We start from the raw sequence: 13,004 nt of genomic DNA, 5'->3' as shown, positions 1-13,004 counted from the left end.
ATGAGGCCATGTACAGAGTTCGAGAGGATGACATCCCGTTCTTGATCTGCCACCGGAGACCGAACTCTGTCGTGGTTGAATCCACCCAGGGCAGGGAGTCCAGGGGGCACACGGCCCCTCGTGACAAGGAAGGGAGGATAATCGATATGCTCGCGCGCCAAGTCTATGCGGCCTCTGGGCTCGGCATACACATATCAAACTATGAAGCAACACTGGCACGTTACCAGTATTTTATTATACAAAAGCTGGATAACATTGCTTCCTCCCTTCCAGACCACCAAGCCGACCTCGCCAGGGTCTTCATTAAAGAAGTAATGCAGGTGGCGGTGCAACAGTTGTCTACTGCACGACACCACGTAGACACCAATTCGAGGGCTCTCGTTAATGCCATCTCATTGCACCGACATGCGTGGCTCCGCAATTGTAATTTCCCCGACGAGATGAAACGGAGGATCGAGGAAATGCCATTTGACGGCACCGGGTTGTTCCATCAAAAGCCTGACCGCAAGCTAAAAGCGATACATGAATCGCGTATGACCGCATGCCGTATGGAGCTTCCTCAACAGAAGCGTAAGTGGCAGTAGCCTCGTTCATCCTACCGTCCTCAATTCCACCCTCGGCAGCACTACCAGCAGAGGCAGCAACGTCGGAGGCAGCAGCTGCAGCAACATTTTTCCCAGGGCCATCGGTGTTTCGATGCCGATAAACGTCAGCATTGACGGCCCGGGCAAACCATCTTCTCTCTTCTGACACCACCTTCCCCTCTCCCTTTTGGGGACCGGCTCCAGGGCCGACTCCCCATTTGGGAGTTCATTACCTCTGATAGGTGGGTGTTGTCTATCATTCAGTTCGGATATAGGATAGAATTCGATGTCGACCCTCCACCGAGTCCGATTCGATTTACGTCTTCTTCATCGGTACTGTGCGACGAAGTGTCTCAGTTGCTTCGCAAGGGTGCGATTCAACAACTATTCCACTCGGAGAGGTTGCACAGATTCTACTCCAGATATTTTAAGGTTCCGAAAAGGGACGGTGGTCTTCGTTTGATTCTGGACTTGTGAAATCTTAACAAATACATCAAACCAACAAAGTTCCGGATGACCACTTTACAAAATATCTTTCCATTACTGAAGAGAGAGGATTGGTTCGCCTTATTGGACTTGAAGGATGCCTATTTTCATATTGCTATAAATCCTTCGCACAGATGCTTCCTGCGTTTTACTGTTGGGCTCGATATGTTTGAGTTTACTGTTCTGCCCTTTGGCCTGGCTACCGCACCTCGAGTTTTTACAAAGTGTATGGCGCCAGTATGCGCACACTTACGGACACGAGGAGTGCAAATATATCCATATTTAGATGACTGGCTAATTGTTTCACAAACTAAACAAGGTCTTCTGTCTGCTATACACGTGACCTGCACCCTGCTCGATGAGCTTGGGCTATGCATTAACCACGAGAAATAGTCCCTTATTCCCACGCAGGTCATCGACTATCGGGGCACGTCTCGACTCAATACGGGAAAGAGCCTTTCTTCCTCTGGAACGTCAAGTTCCCTTATGTGGATACATCCGTCGAATCCGAACACTCAGAATGGTTCCAGCTATATCCATTCAGAGACTGTTGGGGCACATGGCTGCTGCAGTTGCCATTGTCCCGTATGCCAGGCTATGTATGCGGCCAATACAGCTGTTTTTCAACACTTCATTTCACCTGCAGCAAGATTCTCTCAACAAACTAATCCAAATTCCATCTGTGATACTCCATAATCTAGCTTCGTGGACCATTCCAACCAATCTGTCTATCGGTGTCCCGTTTTGACCACCTCATCCAACTACGACCCTATATACGGATGCATCGCTACTTGGATGGGGTGCAGCATGTTTGGGTCTTCAGGTCCAAGGGACTTGGAACTGACGAGAAGCAAGGAAGCACATCAACTTCCTCGAACTTCAGGCGATCTTCAATGCCCTCAAGGCTTTTGAGACTGTGCTATGCCGACAAGTTGTCCAGTTTGCATCAGACAACATACCAGCTGTTTTCTACATCAACAAGCACGGCGGCACAAAATCACCAGCCTTAGCACGTCTATAGATGGCCATTTGGGATTGGTGCATACTGAGGGACATAATGCTCCTAGTGGTTCACCACGCAGGGACCGACAACACCGAAGCAGATATGTTGAGCCGACATATGTCAACAACGCACGAATGGGAGATGGACAGACAAATCTTCCAGGACCTCTTCCGTTTGTGGGGCTATCCGGACATGGACTTGTTCGCCACTTTGGACAACAGAGTGTGTGCCCTATACTGCTCCCGGGCGGGCATAGGATCGGATCAATGGGGGGTGCTCTTATGATCTCTTGGGACAACATAGCTTTTTATGCATTTCCTCCAATCCCACTTCTAACGAAAGTGGTGGCAAAAATAGCTCAAGAGAATGCCACGGGAATAATAATAACTCCATGGTGGCCGAGGCAACCATGGTTCGCCACTCTCCTGCGACTATCCAGAGGAACGTTTCTTCGCCTCCCATCTATTCCTCAACTGTTAGCTCAGCAAAACGGAGCGATCCGGCATTCAGATCTGACTGCCTTGAGATCCATTTCACTGTGTCCGTACCGACAACATCCCAATCTATAGCGGATTCTATTCACTGGACTATACCAACGGCTCCTACGTCGGTCTCGACGACAACTGCTTCGCTACCGACGACTGTTGACCAGGAAATTCAGGCGATTCTCGCATCTGCATCAAGACCATCCACTCGTTGCTCTTATGTGGCTAAATGGAAGAGATTCTCATCTTTTGCAGAACACTATTCCTTTCTTCCTGGAATGGCTTCAATTGACAATATTTTGCAATTTCTCCTGGAACTCTATCACTCGGGACTGAAACCTTCATCCATTAAAGTTTATGCAGCTGCCATATCACACTATCGTGGTGCGGTTCAGGGTGTATCAGTCTTCTCTCAACCTCTGGTTTGACGTTTTCTTTGGGGGTTACAGAACTTACATCCTTCTATTTGCCCCGCTATGCCAACGTGGAGCCTTTCTGTAGTACTCCAAGCACTTACTAAACCTCTGTTCGAACCTTTGGTGACTGTCGACCTTCTCCTGGTGTCCTGGAAAACAGCCTTCCTCATAGCAGTAACATCAGCTCGGAGAGCAAGTGAGCTTTCTGCTCTCCGCATAGACCCTCCATATCTTAATTTCCATAAAGAAAAGGTCGTCCTTCGTATGGATTCTTCGTTTCTCCCTAAAGTGGCTACACCATTCCACTTGAGTCAAGACATTGTTCTGCCGGCGTTCTATCCAGCGCCATTGAATCCAATAGAACGGGCTCTACACACCCTTGATGTTCGCCGCTGCTTGGCTTTTTATCGATCCTGTACAGAATCCTTTCGTCACACTAATAGGCTTTTTGTTAAGTACTCCGAACATGACAAGGGATCGCCAGTTACACCTCAAAGGCTATCTAATTGGATCATCCAGACTATTGTCTTGCCCTACCAACTATCAAAAATAGACTTGCCTGTTACCCCGAGGGGTCACTCTATGCGAGCAGTTGCGACTTCGTCTGCCTTTGCTGCAGGGGTTCCGCTTCAGGATATCTGTAAATCTGCAACGTGGGCTGGACCATGTACTTTCACCAAGCACTATTGACTTGATGTGCGCGCCAGGCAGGATTGCTCTTTTGGCAGAACTGTCCTTTCGTCTGTTCTTTGCTGATGACACCTCCCTCCTCCGACTTGGGTAAGCTTGCTAATCACCCATATGTGTGATGCACAGAGAAGAAAAGTAGGTTGCTTACCTGTAACTGATGTTCTTCGAGTGGCCATCTGTGCATTCACACAACCCACCCGCCGGCCCCACTCGGTGTCGGTGAGTGGATGGGTTTTTTTTCCTATCGGTACCGTTAGGACATGGTGATGCTTTTTTCTCTCGGTACTATATTTTAATTATCATCAGTACCATTGGGATATATGCTGCTTGTTGAATTTACACTCAACCTCTAGAGGGCGAACGTTTGGTCTTCAAGACTGAATAAAATGGCGGACACTCCGCTCTATTTATACCACTGGGAGGAGGGAGCGGAGTTTTCCCGCCAAAAATAAAAAAACTGTTAGCTTTTTAATCATCCGGCCTAGGCACTGCGCAGGCGCAGCACCCATATGTGTGAATGCACAGATGGCCACTCGAAGAACATCAGTTACAGGTAAGCAACCTGCTTATCTTACTACACTCTCAGCATGGTATTTGTGCACTCGCACACCTACTCCTTCGCTCCTGCTCATACTGGTGGACAAAGTAGGACGATTACTACAATAGGGAGTAAGTGGGGTTTGGTATGCTTCTCTTTGAAGATGATGAAGAACTTTATTTCAACTTGATTTTGGTTGATTTTTGTAGCTTGCCCACTGATGAAATATGCTTGAATGTTTTGTGGCATTGGTGATTGTAAGCCATTTTAACCATTAAAGAAAAGCAGACTAAAATATTTTAAATAAATTGAATATAAGCAGGGAATAGCAAGTAATTTGAATAGCTTAACAGTTCTTGTTTATTTTAATTTACAATAGCTAACTTTAGCTCATTTTGAAAATGTATTTAATTATCAAACTAGTTTTGTATGAACTTGTTCTTAGCATACTGTACTTCAGTAGTTAATGTGACTTCTTAAAATGCTTTCCTCCCCCCACACCCATTTTTTTTCTTTTTTGCAAGAAACAAGCAACTCTATGATACCATCGTAAAAGATGTTAGCATTCCACCTACATTCATTCGGTATGTTCATGTTCTGTTTTAAATATCAACAGTTGTACATGTGTGTATGTGTGTACAATGGATACTAGTGTGACAGCCACTGTGGTGTAATAGAGCGTTGGACTGGGACTCGGAAGACCCAGATTTTAGTCCCCACTCTGTCATGAAGCTCACTGGGTGACTTTGGGCCAGCTAGTCACTGACTCTGTCAAACCCACTTCATAGCTTTCTGCTAAAATAAGGAAGAGGAGCACATATGCCATCATGTGCTCCTTGGAGAAAGACAGGATATAAATGCTATATCTATGTCTGTCTGTCTGTCCATCCACCCATCCATCCATATAAAGTTTAGTTCCCAAACTTTTATTGATGGCCCAAGTAATGGTCTTATATTTATTTGGAGCCCATATGTTGATTTAAGCTCCTGAATAGACAGTTAAACCACAAAGCAGGCTGTATGTTCTTGACAAATGACAAACCAGATGCCCATGGAAAGCCCACACCAGGACAAGTGCAGTAGCAACTCCTATGAGTGCAACAGTACCTTCCCGTTGGTGTTCACAGTAGCTACCTGACAAAGGCATACTGTTTCTGATTCTGGCAACACTATGGCTAGTAGTCATTAATAACCTGATCCTCCATGGATTTTTCTAATCTCATTTAAAACAATCTCAGGTTGTTGGCCATCACTCCATTTTGTGGTAGCAAGTTCCATAGTTTAACAATGTGGGTAAAAAAAAATCCCTATCCACTTTCTATAAACCATGAATAATTTTATACACCTTTATTCCACCATCCTCTTTTCACCTTTATTGTAACCTAGGCATTCCTACATAATATTCTAACCTTTTCTCATGGAGTAGTTGCTCCAGCCTCTTGATAATTTGTATCACCTTTTTCTGCATAAACTATGGGATATCTTTTGAGGTGCAGTGACCAGATCTGTATGCAGTATTCCAAGTATGGTCACCATAGGTTTGTATGAGGGTATTTTTCACAGCAAATGCACACTGGGTCAACATTTTTACTGAGTTGTCCACTGCAACACCAAGATTTCTTTCTTCGTCAGTCACTGCCAGGTCAGACCACAATAGCATATATGTGAAGTTAGGATTCTTTTTTGCGTAGATGTGCATAGCTTGAAATCTGCTTCCACTGAAACACATTATCATATTTTAATACCTACACTCCAATTGGAAGAGATCCCTTTTGTAACTACCCTAAATAATTCGGTCTTTTTAGCGGAATTGGCTGCCTCACTGCTTGCCCTGCTCCTAGATCTTTTGAAATAAGTTGAAAAGTACTGAGCCTTGCAGGATTCTGCTACATATTTACATCTTGCATTGTGAGAAGGCCCGATTTATTCCTGCTCGGCGTTTTCTGTCTCTTAACAAGTTACCAAGCCATAACGGGACCTCTTCACTTATTCCAGGACCACAACCCTTGCAGTTATATCAGCAAGAGCAGGTTGTATGACTAATCTGGTTTTGAAATGGACTAAACTAGATATCAGGCATTCCCAGCTGAATTGCATGACCTGGAACCTAGAAATAAGCTGAGCAGCAATACCCTTGTCCTGTGCTGCAAGCACTCTGTACTTGTCTAATTCCTTTGAATACCGAATTCATTTTTGAATTAATAAACTATGATAAATGTTGAGAGTGTGTGCCTGTACATACTACACATGCCCCAGAATGCTGAAATGATCCCGGGGATGTTAAGAGAAGTGAGAGGTGGCAACCAGTGAAAGTAATACTGCCCACAGAGTTATATAACGTCTATCATGTGGACAGAACATGGTAAGCTGCACACACTGAAAAAAGTGCTAGATCCCTGAAGTATTGTGGTTTTGCTTGGTGGTTCTGCAGTGGAAAATCAGTGGTGGGCAGCCTACTATATGGTAGCTGCCTGGCTTAACCACGTGATAGCCAAGAACATTCACTTACCAGTAGCAAGAAGCTGTTTTATTACCAGAGGTGATGCCACCTGCCAGAATGTTAAGATTCTCTGCATCAGTAAAGAGCATGTTGGTAAAGGAGAAACAAGGGGAGATAAGCACGAGATTGTTAAATCCACAAGGTCCTAATAGGAAAGGATAGAAGCTCTAAAAAGCCCTGAGCTGGACTTTCAATGATATGTTGAATTTTCCATCTGAGGCCTACCATATCACTACGTGGGATAATTTGGTCTACTGTTCATAGGTTGTCAGACTGGAACAGAACAATGGAACAAAGTAAGTAGCCATCACAATTGGGATATATTAATTAACAGCTCAGATATTTCTATATGGGTGAGCCCTTGTTTCCTTAACAAAGATATTTAGCATGAATGAGGATTAATTAAGCAACAGAAAATGTTTTCTAGAGGCTCTTTTTTCTTTTGCAGATAAATGTATATCAGACAGATTTCTTGGCAGTTAATTATTTAAATACACCCCCTTCTTTTCTCCCTTTCTCACAGAGCTGATGGAGGTGTCAGTAAAAATAATTTTGTGATGCAAATGACTTCCGATTTAATTAATAAAACAATAAACAAGCCTGTATGTACAGACACATCTTGTCTTGGAGCAGCTTTTCTAGCAGGCCTTGCTGTAGGTACGTATATTGCCTGAAAAGTAGGGAGGAGCAATTTCTGAGAGAGGAAGGATGTTTTTTATGCATTCCATATTAGAATGCAAAGATTTGTAGATGATGGATAACAGTGAGGACTCCTATAGCACATGCTGCTTAGTTTTCTGCCTACATAGTTCAAACATATGAAAATAAAATTCACAATTATTTGTGTATTTAATATCTTCATAACAGTGTAATTTGCATACAGACGAAACTCTGCAGGCTGAAATGTACACATTGATTATAAAATGTCCTTCCCTAGCAGGAACACCACTTTTAGAAGGGAGAGCTTACCAAAATAATCACTTGCAAGCATATGAGTGTGTAGAGCATTACATATTCTATGATGAAAGTTGTCTTCTCCAGTGTGGAACCCTCCAATTGTTTTGGATTTTAGCTCCCATTATCAGCAGTCAATATAGCCAGTGGTGGGAGATGATAGAGGCTGTAATCCAAAATTACCTAGTGGGCACTAGTTTTGGGAAGGCTGATATAGATAGGAAGAAATACTCAAACTGTAAGCTTAAGTCTGAAGACCAAAAAACCGAGATATTTGATAGTACCATAGGTGTAAGCAAGACACTGCACTGCTGGAGAAATCTCTTATGCTTTCATGGAACAATCAACAGTGTACAGCATCAGCTGTTGGTTATGCTCAGATTATAAAAGGAACCATTTGTCAACAAGTTCCATTGAAATGTTACAGGTTTGCCCCTGCATTGTTTTGTTAATCACTTTGAGGTTAACAGAGCTTTCATGCATTAGTAGACTTGATCACATTGTGAAATTGTTGCATAAGGAAGAAGTTGTTCTTCTATCCTCTCCAAGATAGCTAAGTTGCAAGAGTTCAGTGGAAAGTAAGGCGATATTGCACATATTCATTAGTTATTGTCAAACTGCTGCATCACCATAACACCTTAGAGGACCCAGATTAAGTACAGTGTCTACTCTTTCCATATTTCAATATCCCACCTCCCCAACCAAGAATCCCAGTGCTGGCATTTGTGGCTATCCCTCCACGGAAGATGAGACTTGGATAGTTTACAGTGATCTGCTTCACAACACCTACTCAAACCTTTGAAACCCAAGGCTAGCCAGGTGTATCTTATAGAAGGCTCACCATGAGGCAGGAATGCTTCCAAGGAAATGGGTTTGCCATTCCTTTCATGGCTCAATTTGGGCTGGAACCAACATTGAGCAAGCCTGTTCCTCTGCAATTCCTCATTGATGGGGAATTCTTTCTTACTGTAACTGGTTTTATTTAAATACGTTCATACTGAATATGACTCTATTAATACATTTGTATTATCTTTATGCACTGAGCTGCCTTGGGAAGACTATGGCCCCAAAAAGTAGCTAAGAAATAGATCAAATGTAAACATAAATGCTTTATATATAGGTGGGGCCGTCATACTTATCTTTATCTTAAGATTGGTGTGGTTTCAGGCAAACAAATAACTGAATACAAAGTGCATGCCCTTTCCTAAATGGAAGGCCAAGTTTATGTCTAATGTCAGTTTTTTCAGGACTTCATTGTTAATGGTCTCTCATAAGAAAAGCTGTAGTGTAGTAGTATTAACACATGCCGGATCATCTCATTTTAGTAGATACTGTGTGTCTTTTATTGGTAGTTACCATGATTCTTTTAGAATATTTTGTAATTTAGCTCTAGAGTATAAAAACACCCATTTTGTAAATATTTTCTTAGCTGCACTATTCTTAAGTTGATATTTTTGTGTTATCTGTATTTGTTCCTGGTATAACATTTGTGGACAACTTGATCGTGAATATTTGCTGTTTTGTTTACAGGATTTTGGAATGACAAAGAACAATTGAGAAAGCTAAGACAAACTGACATTGTTTTTAAGCCACAGAAGGAGCCAAAGGAATATGAACCTGCAATGAGTAAATGGATAAAAGCTGTTCAGCGGTCTCTCTCTTGGTACAACCAGACATCACCATGATGAAATCACTGCAAAACTTTACATTAATATCTATGAAGCATTGGTTTTACAGGACTCTATAACCCCCAGCTCCAATTGGTTTTAGAGTTGGCTGCAGTTTCTCTTCTGTAAGGTTACTGAAAAATATACCAGTTGTCTCACTGAAACTTCACCATACAGTAGGCAAGGGATGGAATGTCGGTGTTTTGTATGGGATGATTTCCTATAACAACCAAGTTAGATGTGATGTGTGAATACAACATCCCTTTTAAAAAGATCAAGTACCATTCATGGGGATTGATGGAAATGTAGACATGAATCTGCTATTTGTTACAAGAAAAACTCATATGTTGGTATTTGGAAAAGAACACTAAAGAGACAGAAATACATTCACATGTGTAGTCTGGCCTGAAAACAGGAGACTCTGTAGATAGGAGGCTGAATGAAAAGTAGCAAAAAATATTTCCCTCTGTCTTCCTTGTCATTTTCTATAAAGAATTTAAACAGAATTGTAATCTAGTACAGAATTGGACTGTTTGCCAACTTGAACATTGATTCACACAAAGAAGCGTTGAGAGTGCTAGCCCAATATAGAGATTGACCTACATTTCAATTAATTATTTTCCTTTTTTATCATTAGGCCTTGGAAAAATTGATTTCTGGCTACCTGGGGTGGAAAGTATTAATATCTAAATGATGTAAGAACTTGGCCAGCTGTCACCACTGCCTAATATAGGAATAGAGGACTTGACATTGGATGTTGTTCAACTCCCAGGTCACATGAACCCCAGTAAGCATGCCCAGAAGTCAGAAATGATGGAAGATACAGTACAAAAACATTTAAATGGCTACAGATTCCCCAATCTGGTTTAGGAGGTTGGAAAATTTATATGAAACAATATGGCTGTTTGTGAAGCATCACTACTAATGCCAAAAGTATAAAATGCAGAATCCTGGGAATTCTGTCTTGTATTTCAACAGTTACTGCTTAGTTTTCCAAATCCTGAACTAGCTAGGATTGTTTTCTGCTTCCTAGAAGGTCAGCACAACCAAAACTCTTTTTCTTTAAACCACTGTTCAGTTTTCCCAGACCACATGAATATGTCATTTCCAGTGTTTCCATTTTTATTCCAGTCACTGTCTCCCCAGTTTCACTCCCACATTGACTATCTGTATAAAATATGCAAGTAGAGTATGTGTGAAAGAGCGCACATGTAATTTTTCTGTTAATACCTCTCCTGTTAAATGATATTGGTGGGTTTTTTTAACGAACCAAGGGTTTTGCTTTGTTTTTCTAGACTATAAAGTGCTGCTCCAGTCACTGTAAATGTATGTGAAATCCAAACTTCTTTATGCAAGTAGCACTTTGTGTTGCCTCGACTGGCATTTTTCAATTGATTCAGTATTTTTTCACTGAACTAATTTATTTTGTATCTAGCTAAAAATTATTTTGTAATTGAATTCTGGAGTAGAATAGAGGAGTTGTCTATTCTCATGGACCTAAGTTGCCTGTTGTCATACCTCATACCATGTTATGTACTATCATCTCATGATAAGCAATGTGGTGCCTGCACACACTAATGTGCCCTCGTAACCTTTCCTGGTGACTGCCAAGGAGCATACCGCCCACATTGTGTTTGGGTAGCTGTTCTTTTAACAAAGTTTCTTCTTGGAAGCTGGGGTTATTTAAAAGCCAAGTGGTGGCCTCTAGCTCTCCCATCTTTTTCCCCATGAATGACTCTGGAACACACATGGAGCTCAGAGGCATTCTAGGATGTGAAGATGGCAGGTGGCTGGAGGGTCATGCTTTTATCTACAGTATATCCATTTTGTTGTGGTGTCCAAATCAGATTCTCAGCTGCCAAATGTGCCCATGGGACCAAGGCGTTTCTCTTATCCCTGCATTAGAAACATAGAAAACTGTCTTAAACCAGGTTAAATACTTAGTCTAGCTCAGGATAGAGTACACTAGTTGGAAATGGCTCAGCAGGAAATGGCTCAGGAGCCTTTTACAGACTCATTAAAGATGTTGATGACTGAACCTAGAACCTTCAGCATACAAAAATATTTTTGGTTTTGTTCATTTTTGGTGAGAAGGAAGGAATTTAAAAGAATCTTTGGCAAAAAAAATCTCTTGAGATTGCTGTGGCCTTGTTGTGAAGGATAGCCATCATTCAAGAAGGCCCTTCCTTCCATGTATAACCCATTCTTTTGGGGCTAGATATATAAAGATACAATGGGAATTCCACAAATAGAAACAGAAAAATATGGTTAGGATGTGTTCTGCATCAGGTAGAAAATACATCAACACATGCATTTCTGCACCACAGATATTATATGCAATCCATTATGGAAATCAAATTATCTTGCTCTAATGGCAGTATTTGGGATTTTAGTCAGACTTAGCAGGGCAGAATCCTGTTTTATTCTGCCAGATGACACCATAACAGTGCCCTTCAAGTGCCTGAATAAGAAGTTTCCAAATAGGGGATTTTCCGTAACAACCTGTGCCATATGACTTTCCCCATACTAGGGCCAGCTCATAATTACTGCCTAATGATCTGTATTTTATATTTGTAATAGATTTTATTGTTATATTGTATATTGTGGATTATTATATCTGGATGAACTTGAATTTGTCTAAAAACTGAGTATTTGCAGAAGGAAAAACAGTTTGAGCTACAGTTTTTTCATGTAGTAGGCCACTTCTGTGGCAGAATATTACTTAACCATCTCTCACTTGCAGGAAAATTCTGCAATTAATTCTGCAATAAAAGTTGAACTATTTTGAATGAATGGAGATGGTCATTATATTCACTCTTCTGTGAGACATTTGTAACACTAAGTACTATATTTTTAAATTTATGAATGACCGATCTGTATGAAACATTAAATTTTAGGAATGGATGTTTTGTAAACTGAAACTAGTTATTACAAAGTGCTAAATCAAGTGTGTTTTATTTACTTGGTGATCCTTTGCTGCAACATGTCTGTTGATGATCCTTTGTTAAATGTGTGTACTGATGATTAAATGTACTAACAGGATTGTTGTTATGGGGATAAGATTGAGAGCAGGAGGAGGAGAATGATGTAAACCACTTCCAGTTCTTAAAAAAGTGGGATATAAATCAAATAAAATATATTCCAAACCTGAAATTATTTGGGACTAGACATATAATGTACTTATTCTCTCCATAATTATTGCATTCAAGATCAATCAGTTTGTGTATTGATACTTTGCTCTGGTCATGTCACAGCAAGCACTCCCCTGTGTCATGAAAACAGTAAGCTCAAATGGGAATTGATTTAGTTGGCAAGGAAACTTCTTAATTGCTGAGAACTCGTAACACTCCCTAGGTATCTTTCTTGCATCAGTAAGGGATAGTGTTGCCTTTTGACTCACATGTGGTTCTCCAGTTACATTCTTAAATTCAGAACATTACCTTCCTTCATTAACTTGCTCTACTTTGAAGTGTATGTTAGGACTTCTTTTTCTGCTGGCCTGTTTTCGTATTTTAGATTGTCTTGGCATATTGTTGGCTTACAGAAAAAGCTGTAACCAAGACCCATGACTTCTCTTTTGAAGCACTCAGTTCTTGAAAGCAGTAGACCTGGATGGTGTTTCTGTCACAACTAGGAGCTTCCTTTAGAAGCTCCCTCACCCACCCCCAGAACTGTATATTC

General features: G+C 41.3%; 1 protein-coding gene across 5 annotated transcripts in view; it reads left to right on the top strand.

Annotated features, from left to right (window-relative positions):
- GK5 (glycerol kinase 5) overlaps positions 1-12,491 on the top strand; it is a 35,040-nt gene extending 22,549 nt beyond the window's left edge. For 3 of the 5 annotated variants that reach the window (XM_044432878.1, XM_044432877.1, XM_044432880.1), the window contains 3 exons: positions 4,727-4,786; positions 7,226-7,359; positions 9,187-12,491. In XM_044432878.1, the coding sequence (XP_044288813.1) occupies positions 4,727-4,786; positions 7,226-7,359; positions 9,187-9,341 (349 nt within the window). In that variant the 3' untranslated portion in view covers positions 9,342-12,491. The other 2 variants (XM_044432881.1, XM_044432879.1) reach the window with 2 other exon arrangements.
- The last annotated feature ends 513 nt before the right edge of the window (positions 12,492-13,004 follow it).

Source organism: Varanus komodoensis, unplaced genomic scaffold (assembly GCF_004798865.1).
Source record: "Varanus komodoensis strain SLA01 unplaced genomic scaffold, ASM479886v1 scaffold25, whole genome shotgun sequence".
NCBI classification, from domain to species: Eukaryota; Metazoa; Chordata; class Lepidosauria; order Squamata; family Varanidae; genus Varanus; species Varanus komodoensis.
The sequence above is the reverse complement of the archived record's forward strand: the minus strand, read 5'-3'. Positions and strand labels throughout refer to the sequence as shown.